A 15,912-nucleotide genomic window follows, 5' to 3' on the forward strand; every position below is an offset into this window, starting at 1 on the left:
TAGGAGAGTTGGGGGAGTTTCCTCTCTATACTCGTACTCTTTCTCTCTCTCTCTCTTTATACTCGTACTCGGTTGAGCAGCTCCAGCCAATCAATTTTCACACAGACCTTATCATCAGAGAATACATGACTGTTTCTCTTAAGTATAGCTGCTATTGTGTATCCCAGGGCCATCAAACCACCAAGAAACCGCACGCTAACTTTAAAAGTTATTCTTGGTGATATTACAAATGGAGAATCTGTAACCCACTCCTATGATTTCAGTAGCATAATAGAACTCGTCAATACACTTGCAAATTTTTTTTTTTTACATATATTGACCGCTCCCCACATAATAAAACAATGCTCCAAACTTAATGTGTGATGACCCCACCGTACCCAGAGGCGTACCAAAGGGCTTAGCGGATCACCTGCCTAGCTCGTGCCGGGACTCGATACTCTAAAACAAGAAAATAGAGTTCACGCCAAAAGAAAGTTCCATTTAAACTATTACATCTTCAAAAGTTGTGCAAACTATTACATCAAGCCATACATACCACTAGTACCAGAAAGTAAACTCTAGAAAATCTGGTGACTATAACCACCACAACCAAAATATACATCTTACTTGTCAGCTTATAACAAATACAAATTCAACTATTCTATAACCAAAAGTCTATACACCTTCCCGAACTTTCCCCGCGTCGGCCCCTGCTAAGGAAAACAAATGGAACGGGGTAAGCTATATGCTTAGTGAATAATCAGGGGTATTTTTATCTTTTCACGTGCTACAGTGCTCGAATTGAGCTGAATTTTATAGGCAGCTATAAAATATCATTCCCTACAACTTTCATGTTTTGTGCTAAACCTAATTCGGCCCCCATCATGGTCAAACAGAATCGGTCATAACAGAACAATGAAGAATCTCAATTCTGGAATTTAAGGTATTCAAGGTATAACTTCCCATTTCTAACTTAAAACCACTACTCCTACCTCCTATACAAGCCTACATGCACCATATACCATCCAAACAACAAGAATTACAAATGAACCATTCAAAACCCTAACTCAAAATTCATCACTACAAACATCAAAATCACTTAAATTAGATATCACCAAGCAAGAATACAAGTTACTACATAACTTAAACAAGACTAAGGAGAAGGAAGAAGATGGTCAGCCATAATACCTCAATAAAAGGCTTGCAAGAGATATACTTCACATTTCCTTGCAAAATTTAGCTCCCCAAACTTCCTAAACTCTCAAATTAGAAGTTAATCGGTTTAGTTTTCTTGATTTTTCACTCAAACAAGCTAAGCTCAAGATGGATTGAGATGGTTTCCTCTCTCTTTCTTCCTCTCAAACTCACAGCTGGAAGGCTGAAAATGAAGGCTCAAATGAAGCTTCAAGAAGGTTAAATGATAGAAATTAATTTGGGTCAAAGTTGACAAGTGTCACACTTTGATTGGAAGTCAAATTTTGTTCTTTTCTCTCTTATTTTTGGTCCAATATGTCGGCTGCCTTGAGGATATTTTGGGGCTGATTTTAATCAATTAATAGCAAGGAGATTAAGGTAATAAAGTAGTGTTCAAGTGGTGCACTCACTCGATAACAAACGGTACCCGTCGGTTCAACTCGTTTTTTCTTAAATCGCGTATACTAGGGTTTTAACTTATAATTCACTAACTTATGATTCTTACTTCTAATCACACACTTAATATCATCTAAACTCACCCTTAATCACCGAATTTAGTGCACACATCTCACCAAGTGAGCCCACGGTCAAAATACGCAAAAAACCCTAATTTACCCGAACTAAGAACTTAAAGGGAAAACCCTTGATTCTATGGTTGATTGCAATTACTGAGGGTGTGAATGAGTAGTAAATCTATTAGAAAGGAATAAATGCCAAATAAAAGGAATTTTTAAGCAAAATGTGAGGGATTTTACAATTCCATTGATTACAATTAGGGTTTCGATTAAAAATGATAGATTTAAGAAAACCGGTTAGTCACAAGTAAACTAGGATTTTCGATTAGACTTTAGGGTTTCTAGTCTTTTAAAACAAAATAAGGTTTTAAATCAAACCCAAAGAAATAAGTTTCAGTATTTTCTTTAAAAACAATCTCCTAACATTCGATGTATCACAATCTCCGCTCCTTCAAAGAATTTCGTCCTCAAAATTGCAACCAACGAGCTATGGGTTGAAATACTCTAATATCTCATTAACGAGTTCATCATTGCTAATAAAATTTACCTTCAAAAGTTTGTCCTTCTATGTATTCCAATCCAAGACCCAACCGTGTAATTCTTTGCTTAAAGTCGCAATGGTCTTTAGATGTCTTGTAAAACGAGTAAAAGGAAACCTCAATACGATGGAAAATAGGGAGGGTACCTTCAATGATTGCCAATGAGTCTGTCACCTCTTGATTTCCTATTGCATAGGTCCTTGCCGGTACTTTCGGTCGATTACCCGTTGCATTGGTCGGTTTAGACGTGTTCCCTTCTGCCCTTGGCAAATTTCCTTCTTTTGGCAGGTGAGGGCACTGAGCAATCAGGTGCTCAGCACTATCACATCGGTAGCATTTTCGAACTTGTCCTTTCTTCCAACAATTATCGTCCATGTGGTTAGCAGCCCCACAAAATTCACATGCCATTCTAGGTCCTGATGTCGGACTTTCTCGTGAGGTACCCCTTTGGGTCTCTCTCCCTGCCTGACCCTTCTCAAAATGTCCTTGATTTGGGATCCCTGTGGATCGTGGATCATCTATTTCTCGGCCCATCTTAAATGGTGGCTCGCTCCTCGAACTCTGTCCCTCTATATAACTGCTTGGATCCGGTTGTCTCCTTTTCTTATCATGAAAAATCTTTACTTGACTCTTAGTACTTTCAATTCTTTGTGTCTTTTCAATAGCTTGACTATATGTCTCCAATTGAGCAGCTGCTAGTGCCTCTTGAATCTCTACATTTAAACCCTGAACAAGCCGACGAATTCTCTTCCGGTCTGTCAGTACTAACTCTGTAGCAAAACGAGAGAGTTTGGTAAATTGCGTCTCGTACTCCGCCACACTCATAGTCCTTTGACGTAGGCGTATGAACTCATCCTCTCGCCTTTCTTGAACAAGTGGCAGTAAGTACTTCTCATTAACCTCACGAGTGAAATTAACCCATGTCCATAGGGTCTACTTTCTCTCCCATTTGGCTCGAATCACATTCCACTAGGCACGAGCCGCTCCCTCAAATTGAAAAACGGCGAAAGCTATCTGCCATTCCTCCGGGTATCCTAATGCAGTGAATATATCTAACATTCGATCCAACCAACTCTCCGCTATATCAGGGTTAGGTCCACCCAAAAATTTTGGCGGTAGAAACTTCTGAAACCGTTCTAAGGCACAGTCCTCTCTCTCAAGATTTCCGGGATGCTGTACCTGGCCTTGACCATGTTGGTTGACCATCCGTTCTAACAAATCAGCCATTCGCTGTATGGCTGTAGCTACTTGGGTCTCGACTTGTATATTTGCATTTTCATTTGTTACCCCTTCGGTTCCTTGTCCTCGTCCTCTACCCCCACCACGAGTCTCCATTTAATTGTTTTATAGTTTCTATAATTGGAACAAAATATGGTACGAGTTCAAAACGTTGAAAAATTATAAATGCACGAATTAGCCAAGACAGCAAAATATCATACACGAAACTATATACATATATCTACAATTCACGCCAAAATATACACATATCAGTTCACAGCTAGCCATCATTCAACCAATACAAAACATGTTAGTTCATGAGCACACCGGCTCCAAAAAGTCAACAAAACAACTCTGAGGAATGACCCTAGCGGAAATCCCCTACAGAGCCTATAGAGTCTATCGCATCCATCGGCCCTGCTCCGCCAACCCTAGGTGGCGCCTCGACAGCCATATCTAAGAGAACTTCACAGTCTAGTATAATACCCCGGGCTCTCTCTCTCATCTGCCCCTTCAAAGCAAAGAAGTGGCGGTGGGTCTCCTCAAGCTGACGACCAAGGGTATGCGTCCGCTCGTAACCCCTCCTCGAGGTCACACAGGCGCACGGCCTGTCCATGGCTCACTCTTCTGGCCTCTTCCAACTATGCCCACAAAGTGTCAACTGTCTTACCTAGGTAACGACGCTCGTCATCTATAGTCATAACTATCTCGTCAGGGTATCCATATGTATGTCGACACTCACACGATCGACTCATCTGACCGAAGGGAGAATATAGCCGATAAGGTTCCCCGACCCTCCTCTGATATCTGAGGACTCGTCGGCGCATCGCTAGGTCTACCGGTATTGCTAGGTCCACCAGCCTCCATACCTACACAACAAAATATCACCTAATCAGTTCTCCGGCATTTCATCTTAATAGATACGATTCAATTTAAAGACAATCGAATACGTATATGTTTTATAGAACATTTTTCAACTGCCCAAGTCCTCCAACCTAGGCGCTCTGATACCACCTGTGACGACCTCACCGTACCCAGAGGCGTACCAAAGGGCTTAGAGGATCGCTTGCCTAACTCGCGCCAGGATTCGATACTCTAAAACGAGAAAATAGAGTTCCCGCCAAAAGAAAGTTCTATTTAAACTATTACATCTTCAAAAATTATGCAAACTATTACATCAAGCCATACATACCACTAGTACCAGAAAGTTAATCCTAAAAAAGTTGGTGACTATAACCACCACAACCAAAATATACATCTTACTTGTCAGCTTATAACAAATATAAATTCAACTATTCTATAACCAAAAGTCTATACACCTTCCCGAACTTTCCCCGCGTCGGCCCCTGCTAAGGAAAACAAATGGAACGGGGTAAGCTATATGCTTAGTGAATAATCAGGGGTATTTTTATCTTTTCACGTGCTACAGTGCTCGAATTGAGCTGAATTTTACAGGCAGCTATAAAATATCATTCCCTACAATTTTCATGTTTTGTGCTAAACCTAATTCGGCCCCCATCATGGTCAAACAGAATCGGTCATAACAGAACAATGAAGAATCTCAATTCTGGAATTTAAGGTATTCAAGGTATAACTTCCCATTTCTAACTTAAAACCACTACTCCTACCTCCTATACAAGCCTACATGCACCATATACCATCCAAACAACAAGAATTACAAATGAACCATTCAAAACCCTAACTCAAAATTCATCACTACAAACATCAAAATCACTTAAATTAGATATCACCAAGCAAGAATACAAGTTACTACATAACTTAAACAAGACTAAGGAGAAGGAAGAAGATGGTCAGCCATAATACCTCAATAAAAGGCTTGCAAGAGATATACTTCACATTTCCTTGCAAAATTTAGCTCCCCAAACTTCCTAAACTCTCAAATTAGAAGTTAATCGGTTTAGTTTTCTTGATTTTTCACTCAAACAAGCTAAGCTCAAGATGGATTGAGATGGTTTCCTCTCTCTTTCTTCCTCTCAAACTCACAGCTGGAAGGCTGAAAATGAAGGCTCAAATGAAGCTTCAAGAAGGTTAAATGATAGAAATTAATTTGGGTCAAAGTTGACAAGTGTCACACTTTGATTGGAAGTCAAATTTTGTTCTTTTCTCTCTTATTTTTGGTCCAATATGTCGGCTGCCTTGAGGATATTTTGGGGCTGATTTTAATCAATTAATGGCAAGGAGATTAAGGTAATAAAGTAGTGTTCAAGTGGTGCACTCACTCGATAACAAACGGTACCCGTCGGTTCAACTCGTTTTTTCTTAAATCGCGTATACTAGGGTTTTAACTTATAATTCACTAACTTATGATTCTTACTTCTAATCACACACTTAATATCATTTAAACTCACCCTTAATCACCGAATTTAGTGCACACATCTCACCAAGTGAGCCCACGGTCAAAATACGCAAAAAACCCTAATTTACCCGAACTAAGAACTTAAAGGGAAAACCCTTGATTCTATGGTTGATTGCAATTACTGAGGGTGTGAATGAGTAGTAAAGCTATTAAAAAGGAATAAATGCCAAATAAAAGGAATTTTTAAGCAAAATGTGAGGGATTTTACAATTTCATTGATTATAATTAGGGTTTCGATTAAAAATGAGAGATTTAAGAAAACTGGTTAGTCACAAGTAAACTAGGGTTTTTGATTAGACTTTAGTGTTTCTAGTCTTTTAAAACAAAATAAGGTTTTAAATCAAATCCAAAGAAATAAACTTCAGTATCTTCTTTAAAAACAATCTCCTAACATTCGATGTATCACATAATGTACGAACAGTCGACAAATAAAAGATAATTACATTATCTGCTCTTAACTCAAAACTTCTTATCCAGTTACAACTTTCAATGTCTATGTCATAGTGCTACAAACCAAAAAAGCAGCCATCATACCATGTAAATAAAAGTACAACTGGTTTGATTCAATACTTACAAAAGTAGTATAGTATACATATCCTTAATAGCTCATCTGTTTTAGGACAGCAAACATTAAGAATCTCAGTGCAACAGAAGCAACAGATGCATATCTCTGTCATAACTAGCTAAACCGATATATCTTCCTATAATTGTAGTTACAAATAGCATTATATATCCAAACCTCCGTGCAGCATTTACTAAAGCATAATTTCATGCTAGACAAGCAAAATGACAACCAAGCAAGTAGGAGAGTTGGGAGAGTATATTTTGCTCAATTCTGTGACATTCATTTAGATTTCGGGTTAATTTTGTTTGGAATATGGTGGTTTGTCAGATTACTTGTTTTTTTTCTCCCCTGCTATTGGATTCATGCTTTATGGCCTCTGTGGCTCTGCCACTGTTTCTGTCCACCTATCTGACCTTCCTAAGTGTTTGTGTTGTGTATATGCATTTTTCCTTTTAAGTTATTGCCATGGAAGAGTATTGTCTAATCTATTGCATATATTGGGAAACATATCTTCATTTTATTTTCATTTTCTTTTGCATACCAGTAAACATGTCCACTTTTAAGGAGATAGAAGGTTCAAGTGATTCAACGCCATCTTCATGTCTAGCTCCTGCTTCCAACAGCTATGAAGAATCTGGCCTTGGTGTTAAGAAGAAGAGAGGTGAGTACAAGAAAAGGTCACCAGCTTGGGATCATTTTCAGCCTCACTATGTCCAAGGTGTTCGTCATGGCATATGTAACTACTGTACGAAAATGATAGCTGCTAATCCGAAGTCTAATGGTACTATTCCTCTCTTATCCCATATTCAATCATGTGAAACGAATCTTGCAAATAAGTGTAAGGGGCAAGGTATATTATACTTGGGAGAAGTTGGTACTCTTGGGGGGGATGTTAAGAGTGCACTTGTTAGTTAGAAGTATGACCCTGATACAATTAGAAAAAGTATTGCTTATATGTTGATTGTTGATGAATTGCCATTCAAACATGTAGAAGGTAAAGGATTTCAGCATGTCATGAGAACTGTTTGTCCTTCTTTTAAAATTCCTTCAAGGTGGACAATTACTAGAGATTGCTATCAACTTTATTTAGATGAAAAAATTAACTTGAAGAATATGTTGAGGCATAGTGCTGTTAGAGTTTGTCTTACCACTGATTGTTGGGCATCTATCCAGCGAATAAATTATATGTGTTTGACAGCTCACTTTATTGACTGTGATTGGCTATTTGAACAAAAGAATTTTAAATTTTGTCCAATTAATAGTCATAAAGGGAATGAAATTGGGAAGAGTATTGAGAAATGCTTATTAGAGTGGGGGATTGATGATGTTTTCATAGTAATAGTTGACAATGCTTCTTCAAATGACACGGCTATGCAATATTTGGCTGGAAAATTGCAAAATTGGGGTAAAGCTATATTAGGGGGAAAGTGGATTCATATAAGATGTGTAACTCACATAATCAATTTGATTGTGACTGATGGCCTAAAAAAATTTGAGGGGTCCATTGATTCTATCCGAACAGCTGTGAGATACATTAGACAATCACCTTCTCGTTTGAAAAAGTTCAAGGAATGTGCCGAAATTGAAAAAATTGACTATAAAAGGTTGCTGAGTTTAGATGTGGCAACTAGGTGGAACTCAACCTACTTAATGTTAGACAGTACTCATAGGTTTAAGAGGGCATTTGAGAGGTTTGAGGAGCAAAATCCATATATGCTGCATGAGCTAGAGCACTTGCCAACAAAAGTTGATTAGGAAAAGACAAGATTCTTAACTATATTTTTGGAGAACTTTTATGATCTCACAGTAAAGTTTTTTGGTTCCAAATATGTGACATCTAATAATCTTATCAATAAGCTTAGTCACATTAATGGCATCCTAAAGGAAATGGCAGAAAGTGCTAATCCTGACTTGAGTGGAATGGCAAAAACGATGAAAGACAAGTATGATAAGTATTGGGGAAGAGTGGAGAAAATGAACATGTTGATTTTCATTGCTTGCATGCTTGATCCTAGGACAAAGTTTGAGTATTTTGAATTCATTGCTTGTAAAATGTATGGTGATACCGAGGGTGCCGTTGTGGCTCGTGTAGCCAAGGATGCAATGTATGAATTGTTTGATGAATACAAGAGATTCAATACTGCTGCTGGATCAATTACTATTTCTCAATCCTCTACTTCTTCACTGTCTAGTGGATCTGAAAATAGCATCTCTTCCTTTGATGGAGAAGTCTCCAAAAAAATAAATAATAAATATAGAATTGAGTTAAAGAAAAGAAAAGTTGAACTTGGAGGAAAGAATACTAAATCTGAACTTGACAAATATTTGAGTGAGGATTGTGAGGATGAGGATCCCCAGTTCAATATCTTGAATTGGTAGAAAGGTAATAGTCTTCGGTTGCCAATACTTTCGCAAATGGCTCGTGATGTGTTGGTTGTCCCGGTCTCTACAGTTGCTTCCGAATCTGACTTTAGTACCGGAGGACGTGTTCTTGACCCATTCAGAAGCTCTTTAACTCCAAGAATTGTGCAAGCCTTGATTTCTGCTCAAGACTGGTTGTAGGCATCGGACAAGGAGTTGAATGTAGAAGAAAAATTGGAGGAACTTGAGGAATTTGAATCTGGTAAATTATCTTCTTTCTTATTTACAAACTTGAAATATTTTTTCTATTCATAAATGCAATTGAGCTACTTCATTCTGTTTTCCTTTCTTGAATAATAGGTTTGATCAAAGGAGGTGCAGGCGCCATAATTGTTGATGTTTGAATTCTCTAATGGTGATTTGGAGTACATAAATTGAAGTCTGAGTAGTCAAGCCTATCCCTCAACCCCTCGGAAGTTGCAAATTGAAATGTTGTTTTACATTTATGATTTATTTGAAATATTTGTTGTCTTATTTGTGTGAAATTTGGACTGAAATTGTTGCTTACATTTGTATTATTTGATAATAGTTGTTTTGTATTATTTACTGGAATTGTTTTGTATTTGAAATTTGGACTGGAATGGTTGTATAAGTATTCACTGGAATGATGTTTTGTATTCTCGTATGAAGTGGTAGTGTTCTTGTGAGAAGTCGTTAAATTCAAACAGGTTGTTGAACAAGGAAAACAAAAAAAAAGGGAACAGGTTTTGAATTCAATTCGAAATCAAATTCGAAATCGGAATAGGCCATTTCGAATTCGAAATCGGTCGAAAAAATTCATGTCAAAATTTCAAAAAATTCTGATTTTAAACTTCCGATTTATCGATTTCGATTTCGATGCACAACCCTAGAGATAGCTTTTGGTCAGCATCAGGGAAAAAGAATTTTCCTCCCCAGAGTTCCTTTGCAAGTATCTGATGATGACAAAAATGGCTTGCCACTTATAAGGACACAATTTCCTGTCCGTGTTTGTTTTGCCTTAACCATCAACAAATATCAAGGCCAAACTTTAGATTATGTTGGAATCTACCTTCGTGAACCGGTTTTTTCTCATGGTCAGCTATATATTGCTCTATCCAGAGTTAAAAACATCTGTAGCGCTTAAAATTCTTATTGTGCCTGGAACTTTTGATGAAATGAAAGTAGATTGCAAGACTAGAAATATTGTCTTTCAAGAAATATTTCAGTTGACTGAACACGAAAACTGAACATTAAAGCTATTTCACCATTAGATTTGTTTACCATGATTATTATTCTTTCTTGTGATAACAATAATAGCACTATTTATTATGCTAATGCTTCTTACATATTTCTTTTTTTCTGTTCTGTTTAGAATGGATAACCTTTTATCCATCAAAGAAATTGTACCTGATATGCGCAACTGGGCATGCAACATTATTGTTCAAGAAAAATAGCAAGTTACCCAATCATTGTTCACGCCAACAAAGAAACAAAAGTTTATTTTTGTTGATGCAGAGGCGCACAAGCATAATTTTTCCTTATAAAAATTCTCTTTCATGTTGTATTCGTATTTACATATAACTAACAACCTGATACTTTCTTTTATATAATAAGGATCAAAGGTTGAAGGTATTATTTTCAACTATAACATTCTTAGAATGGGACCAATCTTACAAGTGTACAAGAAATACAAGACATCAAATGTTGTGGTTAGACAGATCGACCCCAAATATCAAACAAGTGAACTAACAATGCAGTAGATGATCACTAGCAAAACTATCATTAAAGAGGTTGCTGATGCTGAAGATATAATGCCTATCAAATTCAATTGCGCTAAATTCATAGACTTGGCACAATACATGGATCGCAAGGATAAGTCTGTGGGTATGTACACTATATATTAAACATATGTTATATATCAATACCTTATAATATCTTGTATAAGAACATCTTATTTTGCAGACGTACTCGACATAGTTATTGAAGCATTGGACAAAAGAATTATTACTAAGGATTTTAAAGAATCCGTTGTTCAAAAATTTGTTCTCGTCAATGAGTGAGAATTTTGTTTCTTCTCCCATTTCCAGTTTTCCCTCTCTATTTCTACCTTCTAAATATATCTCATACTTTTTAACTCATAATTGATGTTCTGCTGTTAGATCACAAGCCGTACTACTTTCGATGTGGGATGATTTCATCAAGAATGAACCCCAGCAAATATTGACAAACATGCATACCTATCCTATCGTTATATGCCGTAGGATGAAAGTTACCAATTACAATGGTAACTCTGCATTCTCTTCTTTTGTATTTTAAAATGTCTTTACATGCAAATCTGATACACTAAATTTGTTGATATAATATAGTTGTCTATATACTAGGAGTTGCATTATCCACATGGTTTGATTCTGCAATCCAGGTTGATCCTCCTGTACAGGAAGCAAGAGACTTGAAGAACTGGTGCTGGTTAATTAGATGTATTATACTCAGCAATAGTTAAACTGCAGCCAATTGTTACTTTTACTTTTTCCTTTCACTCTGTTATAAGGCAATGAGAAATGCCAAGCTGCTTGCAACAATTGTCAATGAAAAGAGTTATAGTAAGTATAACCCTGAAATATCGTTCAAAACAGATCAGAAGATTACCTTAATTTCAAATGTCAGTCCATCACAAAAGGTTAAAAAAAAATTTTCCTTCTCTGTCATTTGTCCCTCCATATGAATATTAATGTATAGATTCAAACACTACCATTTATTGTTGTTCTTTAGAGTGCATGGGTGAAGGCAAAGTTCTCTTTTCAGTACATATTTCAAAAATATTGGTATATGAGCTACAAAAAATGCTGTCGCGGCATAGCAGTAGCTTACGGAGTTATTTTTATGTCTAATACATGCAAAGAAAAGCATCTTGGTCAGTCTAGGTAGTTGTTTTAAAATTCATTACAATATAAACCTTCTTTCATAATCATTTAAGAATTCCTTTTTTGAAATTATTGACTAAAAATTATGTACATTTATAGGTGTCGGTTTGATCTGGATTTATTTGATGATTCTAGAATTATCACAGCCTCTATCTTTGGAGAACAAGCAGAAAAACTTCTGACATTCACTGCTCTTGAGATAATGGAACATTTTAAGCAGGCCTGTTATCATTAACATAAAAAAAGTGTTAAAATATTATTATTTCATTTTAGTTCTTACCACAAGTCATGTCTAGATTGCAAATACAACATCCGCGTCTTTACTGATTTTTCTATTCCTTCTATTTTTTCATAGAACATTGAACTTCCTCTTGAAACTGTCCACAAGGATCTAGAGTCAAAGTGGTCTCTGGTGCATATAAAACCAGTGCAGACTCAGTTAGCTAATGCAAAGCAGCGTTATACAGTTATTTACTATTTTGGAATTGTAGATACTACTGATGCTATTCAGCCAACGAGAGAGTCAAAAACTGACTCTTTATTAATCGACCTCCAAGCTGATAGTGGCCAAATGATCACTGCAGGTGTTTCTACTTAATCAGAATTTAACTTCCATTCTTGACACAAATGGCTGACACCTCCTGAAATTCAAACAAACTTTTGCCTCTCTAATTAATTCTTTTACATAGTTAAATAGATATTAATTCAACACAATACAATATAATGTCTATGTAGATAAATTAATGTTCTGCTTTTGTAAACTAAGTTGCTGATGGTACAGGAATTAAAACTGTTGAACAAAACAAAGCACCTTCAAAGACTCGCATTTGCCTTGTTGGAAAATTTGACTTCGCAGATGAAACAGACAGATGTGTCTCTCAGACTGCAGGCGAAAGTTCCAAGAAGAAGCCAAAAATTAATTAGACTGTTGCCATACCCTTTTGTATTAAAAAAGCTGAGATGCCTAAGTCACCAGTGTGCTGCTGCTAATTATTTTTGTAGAGCAGCTTATTCTACTACAAAAACTATGCTGACAATAGCTAATTCAGCAACTTATTTTTTGGAAAACACTGTGCAATGAACACTGCTTTTGCTCATTTTGTAACTTTTCTGGCTAAACATTTTACAGCCATTTAACCTTGTTCAATTATTTCTTCATTACGTGTCAATCAGATTGAGCTCATTTTGCCATTAAACCAACTGTTCTCACTAACATTTCAATTCCAATCAAGTTTATCATCTTTTATACAATCTTATAATTAAGTCATTTCCTGGATCTCCTTCTACTGATGAATCATATTTACTCTCAACTAATGCACTTCTAAAATAAATATTCACTCAATAGAAAAACCAGTCTTATCAATTGCAGCGAATACTCTTGTATACCTGGGGTTACTAATATATATAAACTACTCTTCATTCACTGTACAAGTTATATTAGCTATAAAATTATTAACTATTATTCATTAATGGTATTGATAAGATACCTTTCCTATTGCATTCATTCTTTATATATAGACATCTCTGTTTCTTTGACCCAGCACATGATATGGTAAGCTCGTCCATAACATCACAAAAAGATCTTCTTTATCCGCTGCTTTCATTATATATTGATAACTTTTCAAAGCCAGCTTCACCACCTATTGACATTCATATATTCATCATTTTCCTTTTCCAAGCTATTACTTCGACATTACCTTATCAACAATTTCTCATCACCTAAAGTTAAAACTTTAATGGCAACAGAAAGTGTTATCCCTACAGCTTACTCTCATATGACAAACAATGGTCCCCATACATATTGCTTTCTTATCAATTGCAAAGACAGAGGACAGGTAGTATTATTTGTTCTCCAAACACACTACTCCACTATTTTTATTGTACAGGTAACATTTACGCATGAGCTTCCTTTTTATACAATGCACAGATTCTACCTATGGAATTTGAAATATTGCTAACACAGCACCATCGCAATGCCATCACCTTCAGGCATGGGATCCACTAATGGACTATCACAGTTGCTAATCGCTGTTTTGGAGAAGGTTGGCAACAATATTGAGTTCCAAACATTACTAAACAGCATGATATGCTGTTACTTCGACACTCTGGAGATCTAATTTTTTATGTTATTCATTTCTGTGAGCTCAAAAAACAAGTCTATCTTCAATGGATAGTTCCTCTGCCAAATCTTTTGCATGAACACAGCACTATAACTTCTCAAGGTATACCTAACCCTCTAATTCTATATTCTTATCCGCATTACTTATTATATGTTATCACATGATTCTTTTTCATCACCAGAAGCTACATTCTCATCAGTTCAATCGCAAACAATTTCTTCATCACTGAAACTAGATTTCTCTCAAGATTTGTGTAATTCAACCTGCTTTTATCAAATCTTTGACTCAGCATATCCACGCAGTTTGGTAATGAATTTATTCCACCTGTTTCTCAAAAAGGTTCATGAACAAAGTTATTTCATACCAGTTAATAACCTAACCATTATTATTTTATTGTTAGAAAATTCCTCGCTTTGTTGATTACTTTTTGAACGGTGACAAAACTCCAGTTATAGTTCTCAAAACTGGACACAGCGGTATTGAAGTTGGCATGAAACACAACCGCCTCCAAAGAAACTGGAGAAACTTTGTTTTGCAACATCATCTCCAACATAACGATATCCTTGTGTTCATTCCAGAATCAGAGACAACCTTTACCATATAAATTTTTGATAGTAATGGAGTTGAGAAAATTTTTCCTTGGTACTATACATTTCCATTGTATTTTTGTGCTTAAGTAATCTCAATTAGATATGTAACATTATTTACAAGTTAACGCAGCAGACGTGTTACTTTCATCCATTGTATGATGAGCATTTGTTACCCACAATAGAGATCTGTTTACTCATAAATTTAATTTGCTAATGATTCTCAATACATATTCGTATCTTCCTTATAATCTACTTGACCCTTTCATCCAGTTAAGTATCAAATGTTTTATCATGCTACTGAAAAGCTAAACTACTTTCACCCATTTCTATGAGAAACCACATACGACATCTGTGACAGCTATATAGACTACTTTAAATTTTTGGTCAGGAATATATTCCACTCTTGCAAAAGCCAACAAGATTCTTGACACTGAATTATCTCATCTCAATCAAATCTTCCAGCTGACTCAATACTAATCAAACAAAATTTTCTTTCCCCTACAAATTATTCCTATTCATTCTACTTCATTCTCGCTAATCCACCAGAGCTACATAAAAAATGCAGCTTTAAGCCTTTCTAATCACTATTTTTCCCCAATTATAGATTTTACCTTGTATTCCTTAACTTTTTATCCTCAAACAAAGAATATCCATAACATTCACGGACAACTCAATCATAACACAGCTATCTTGTCCTTCCACTTTAGCTGTAATCGAATCTGTCTCTCTCTAACCATTATTTCTTTTACGATCTAAGTTTATTGTTTCCCTATATAATACACTGGTGCTCTTACCATCTATCTCAGATTTCTCACAGCTTTTTTTTAATATTAACTGCATTATACTTCTTTCTTCAGCATCAAAAATCTGAAGACCTTTTTGAGCTCTCAAATAGGTAAGCATGCTTTGATAGTTAAATTGTTTCCAGGCTCTTTTTTCACACCAATTTAGTTCACCTCTACACAAAAATAAGCAATCGCATTCACAACACATCTGCAAAAAAAAATGGCAAGAAATTAAAAACTATAATTTGCAGCCATGCAAGCGAAAAAACTATTGTTGCCAATATGGATACAACTATCCAGAAATACCTATTTATGAATACCAAAAAGCCTCTCTAGTTTATGAATACCAAAAAATCTCTCCAGTTTATAAACATCTTTCCACCATCTTCTTCTTTACTTCTAAAATTTTTCTAATTACTTCTTATACCATTCACATACAATTTCCTTGATCATCCTTGATACAGAATATCCCAAAAATGGATCCTGTTACTATTTCTTTGTCTGTAATTAACCCATCTTTGGAAAACTGGGGTATTACTCTTCAAGTTATTGAAGCAACTCATGTAAATAGCTCAAATCTTCAACAACGTTATCGAACCTTTCTGCTAGCCGACACGCAGGTACTATGTATCTCGTTCTTCATTTTTCCATCTCATCATCAAACACAAATCTGATGTAGCCTAATAATAATTAATGACAGGGTACTAAAGTCAAAATGCATGTTACA

General features: G+C 35.9%; 1 protein-coding gene across 1 annotated transcript; it reads left to right on the forward strand.

Annotated features, from left to right (window-relative positions):
- Positions 1 to 8,274: 8,274 nt before the first annotated feature.
- Positions 8,275 to 8,949, forward strand: LOC140014557 (zinc finger BED domain-containing protein RICESLEEPER 2-like). Its single transcript, XM_072065609.1, has 2 exons — positions 8,275 to 8,616; positions 8,767 to 8,949. Exons 1-2 carry the CDS (start codon positions 8,275 to 8,277, stop codon positions 8,947 to 8,949), a joined length of 525 nt encoding a protein of 174 aa, XP_071921710.1.
- The last annotated feature ends 6,963 nt before the right edge of the window (positions 8,950 to 15,912 follow it).

The sequence above is a fragment of the Coffea arabica genome, chromosome 9e (assembly GCF_036785885.1).
Source record: "Coffea arabica cultivar ET-39 chromosome 9e, Coffea Arabica ET-39 HiFi, whole genome shotgun sequence".
In the NCBI taxonomy this organism is placed as follows: domain Eukaryota; kingdom Viridiplantae; phylum Streptophyta; class Magnoliopsida; order Gentianales; family Rubiaceae; genus Coffea; species Coffea arabica.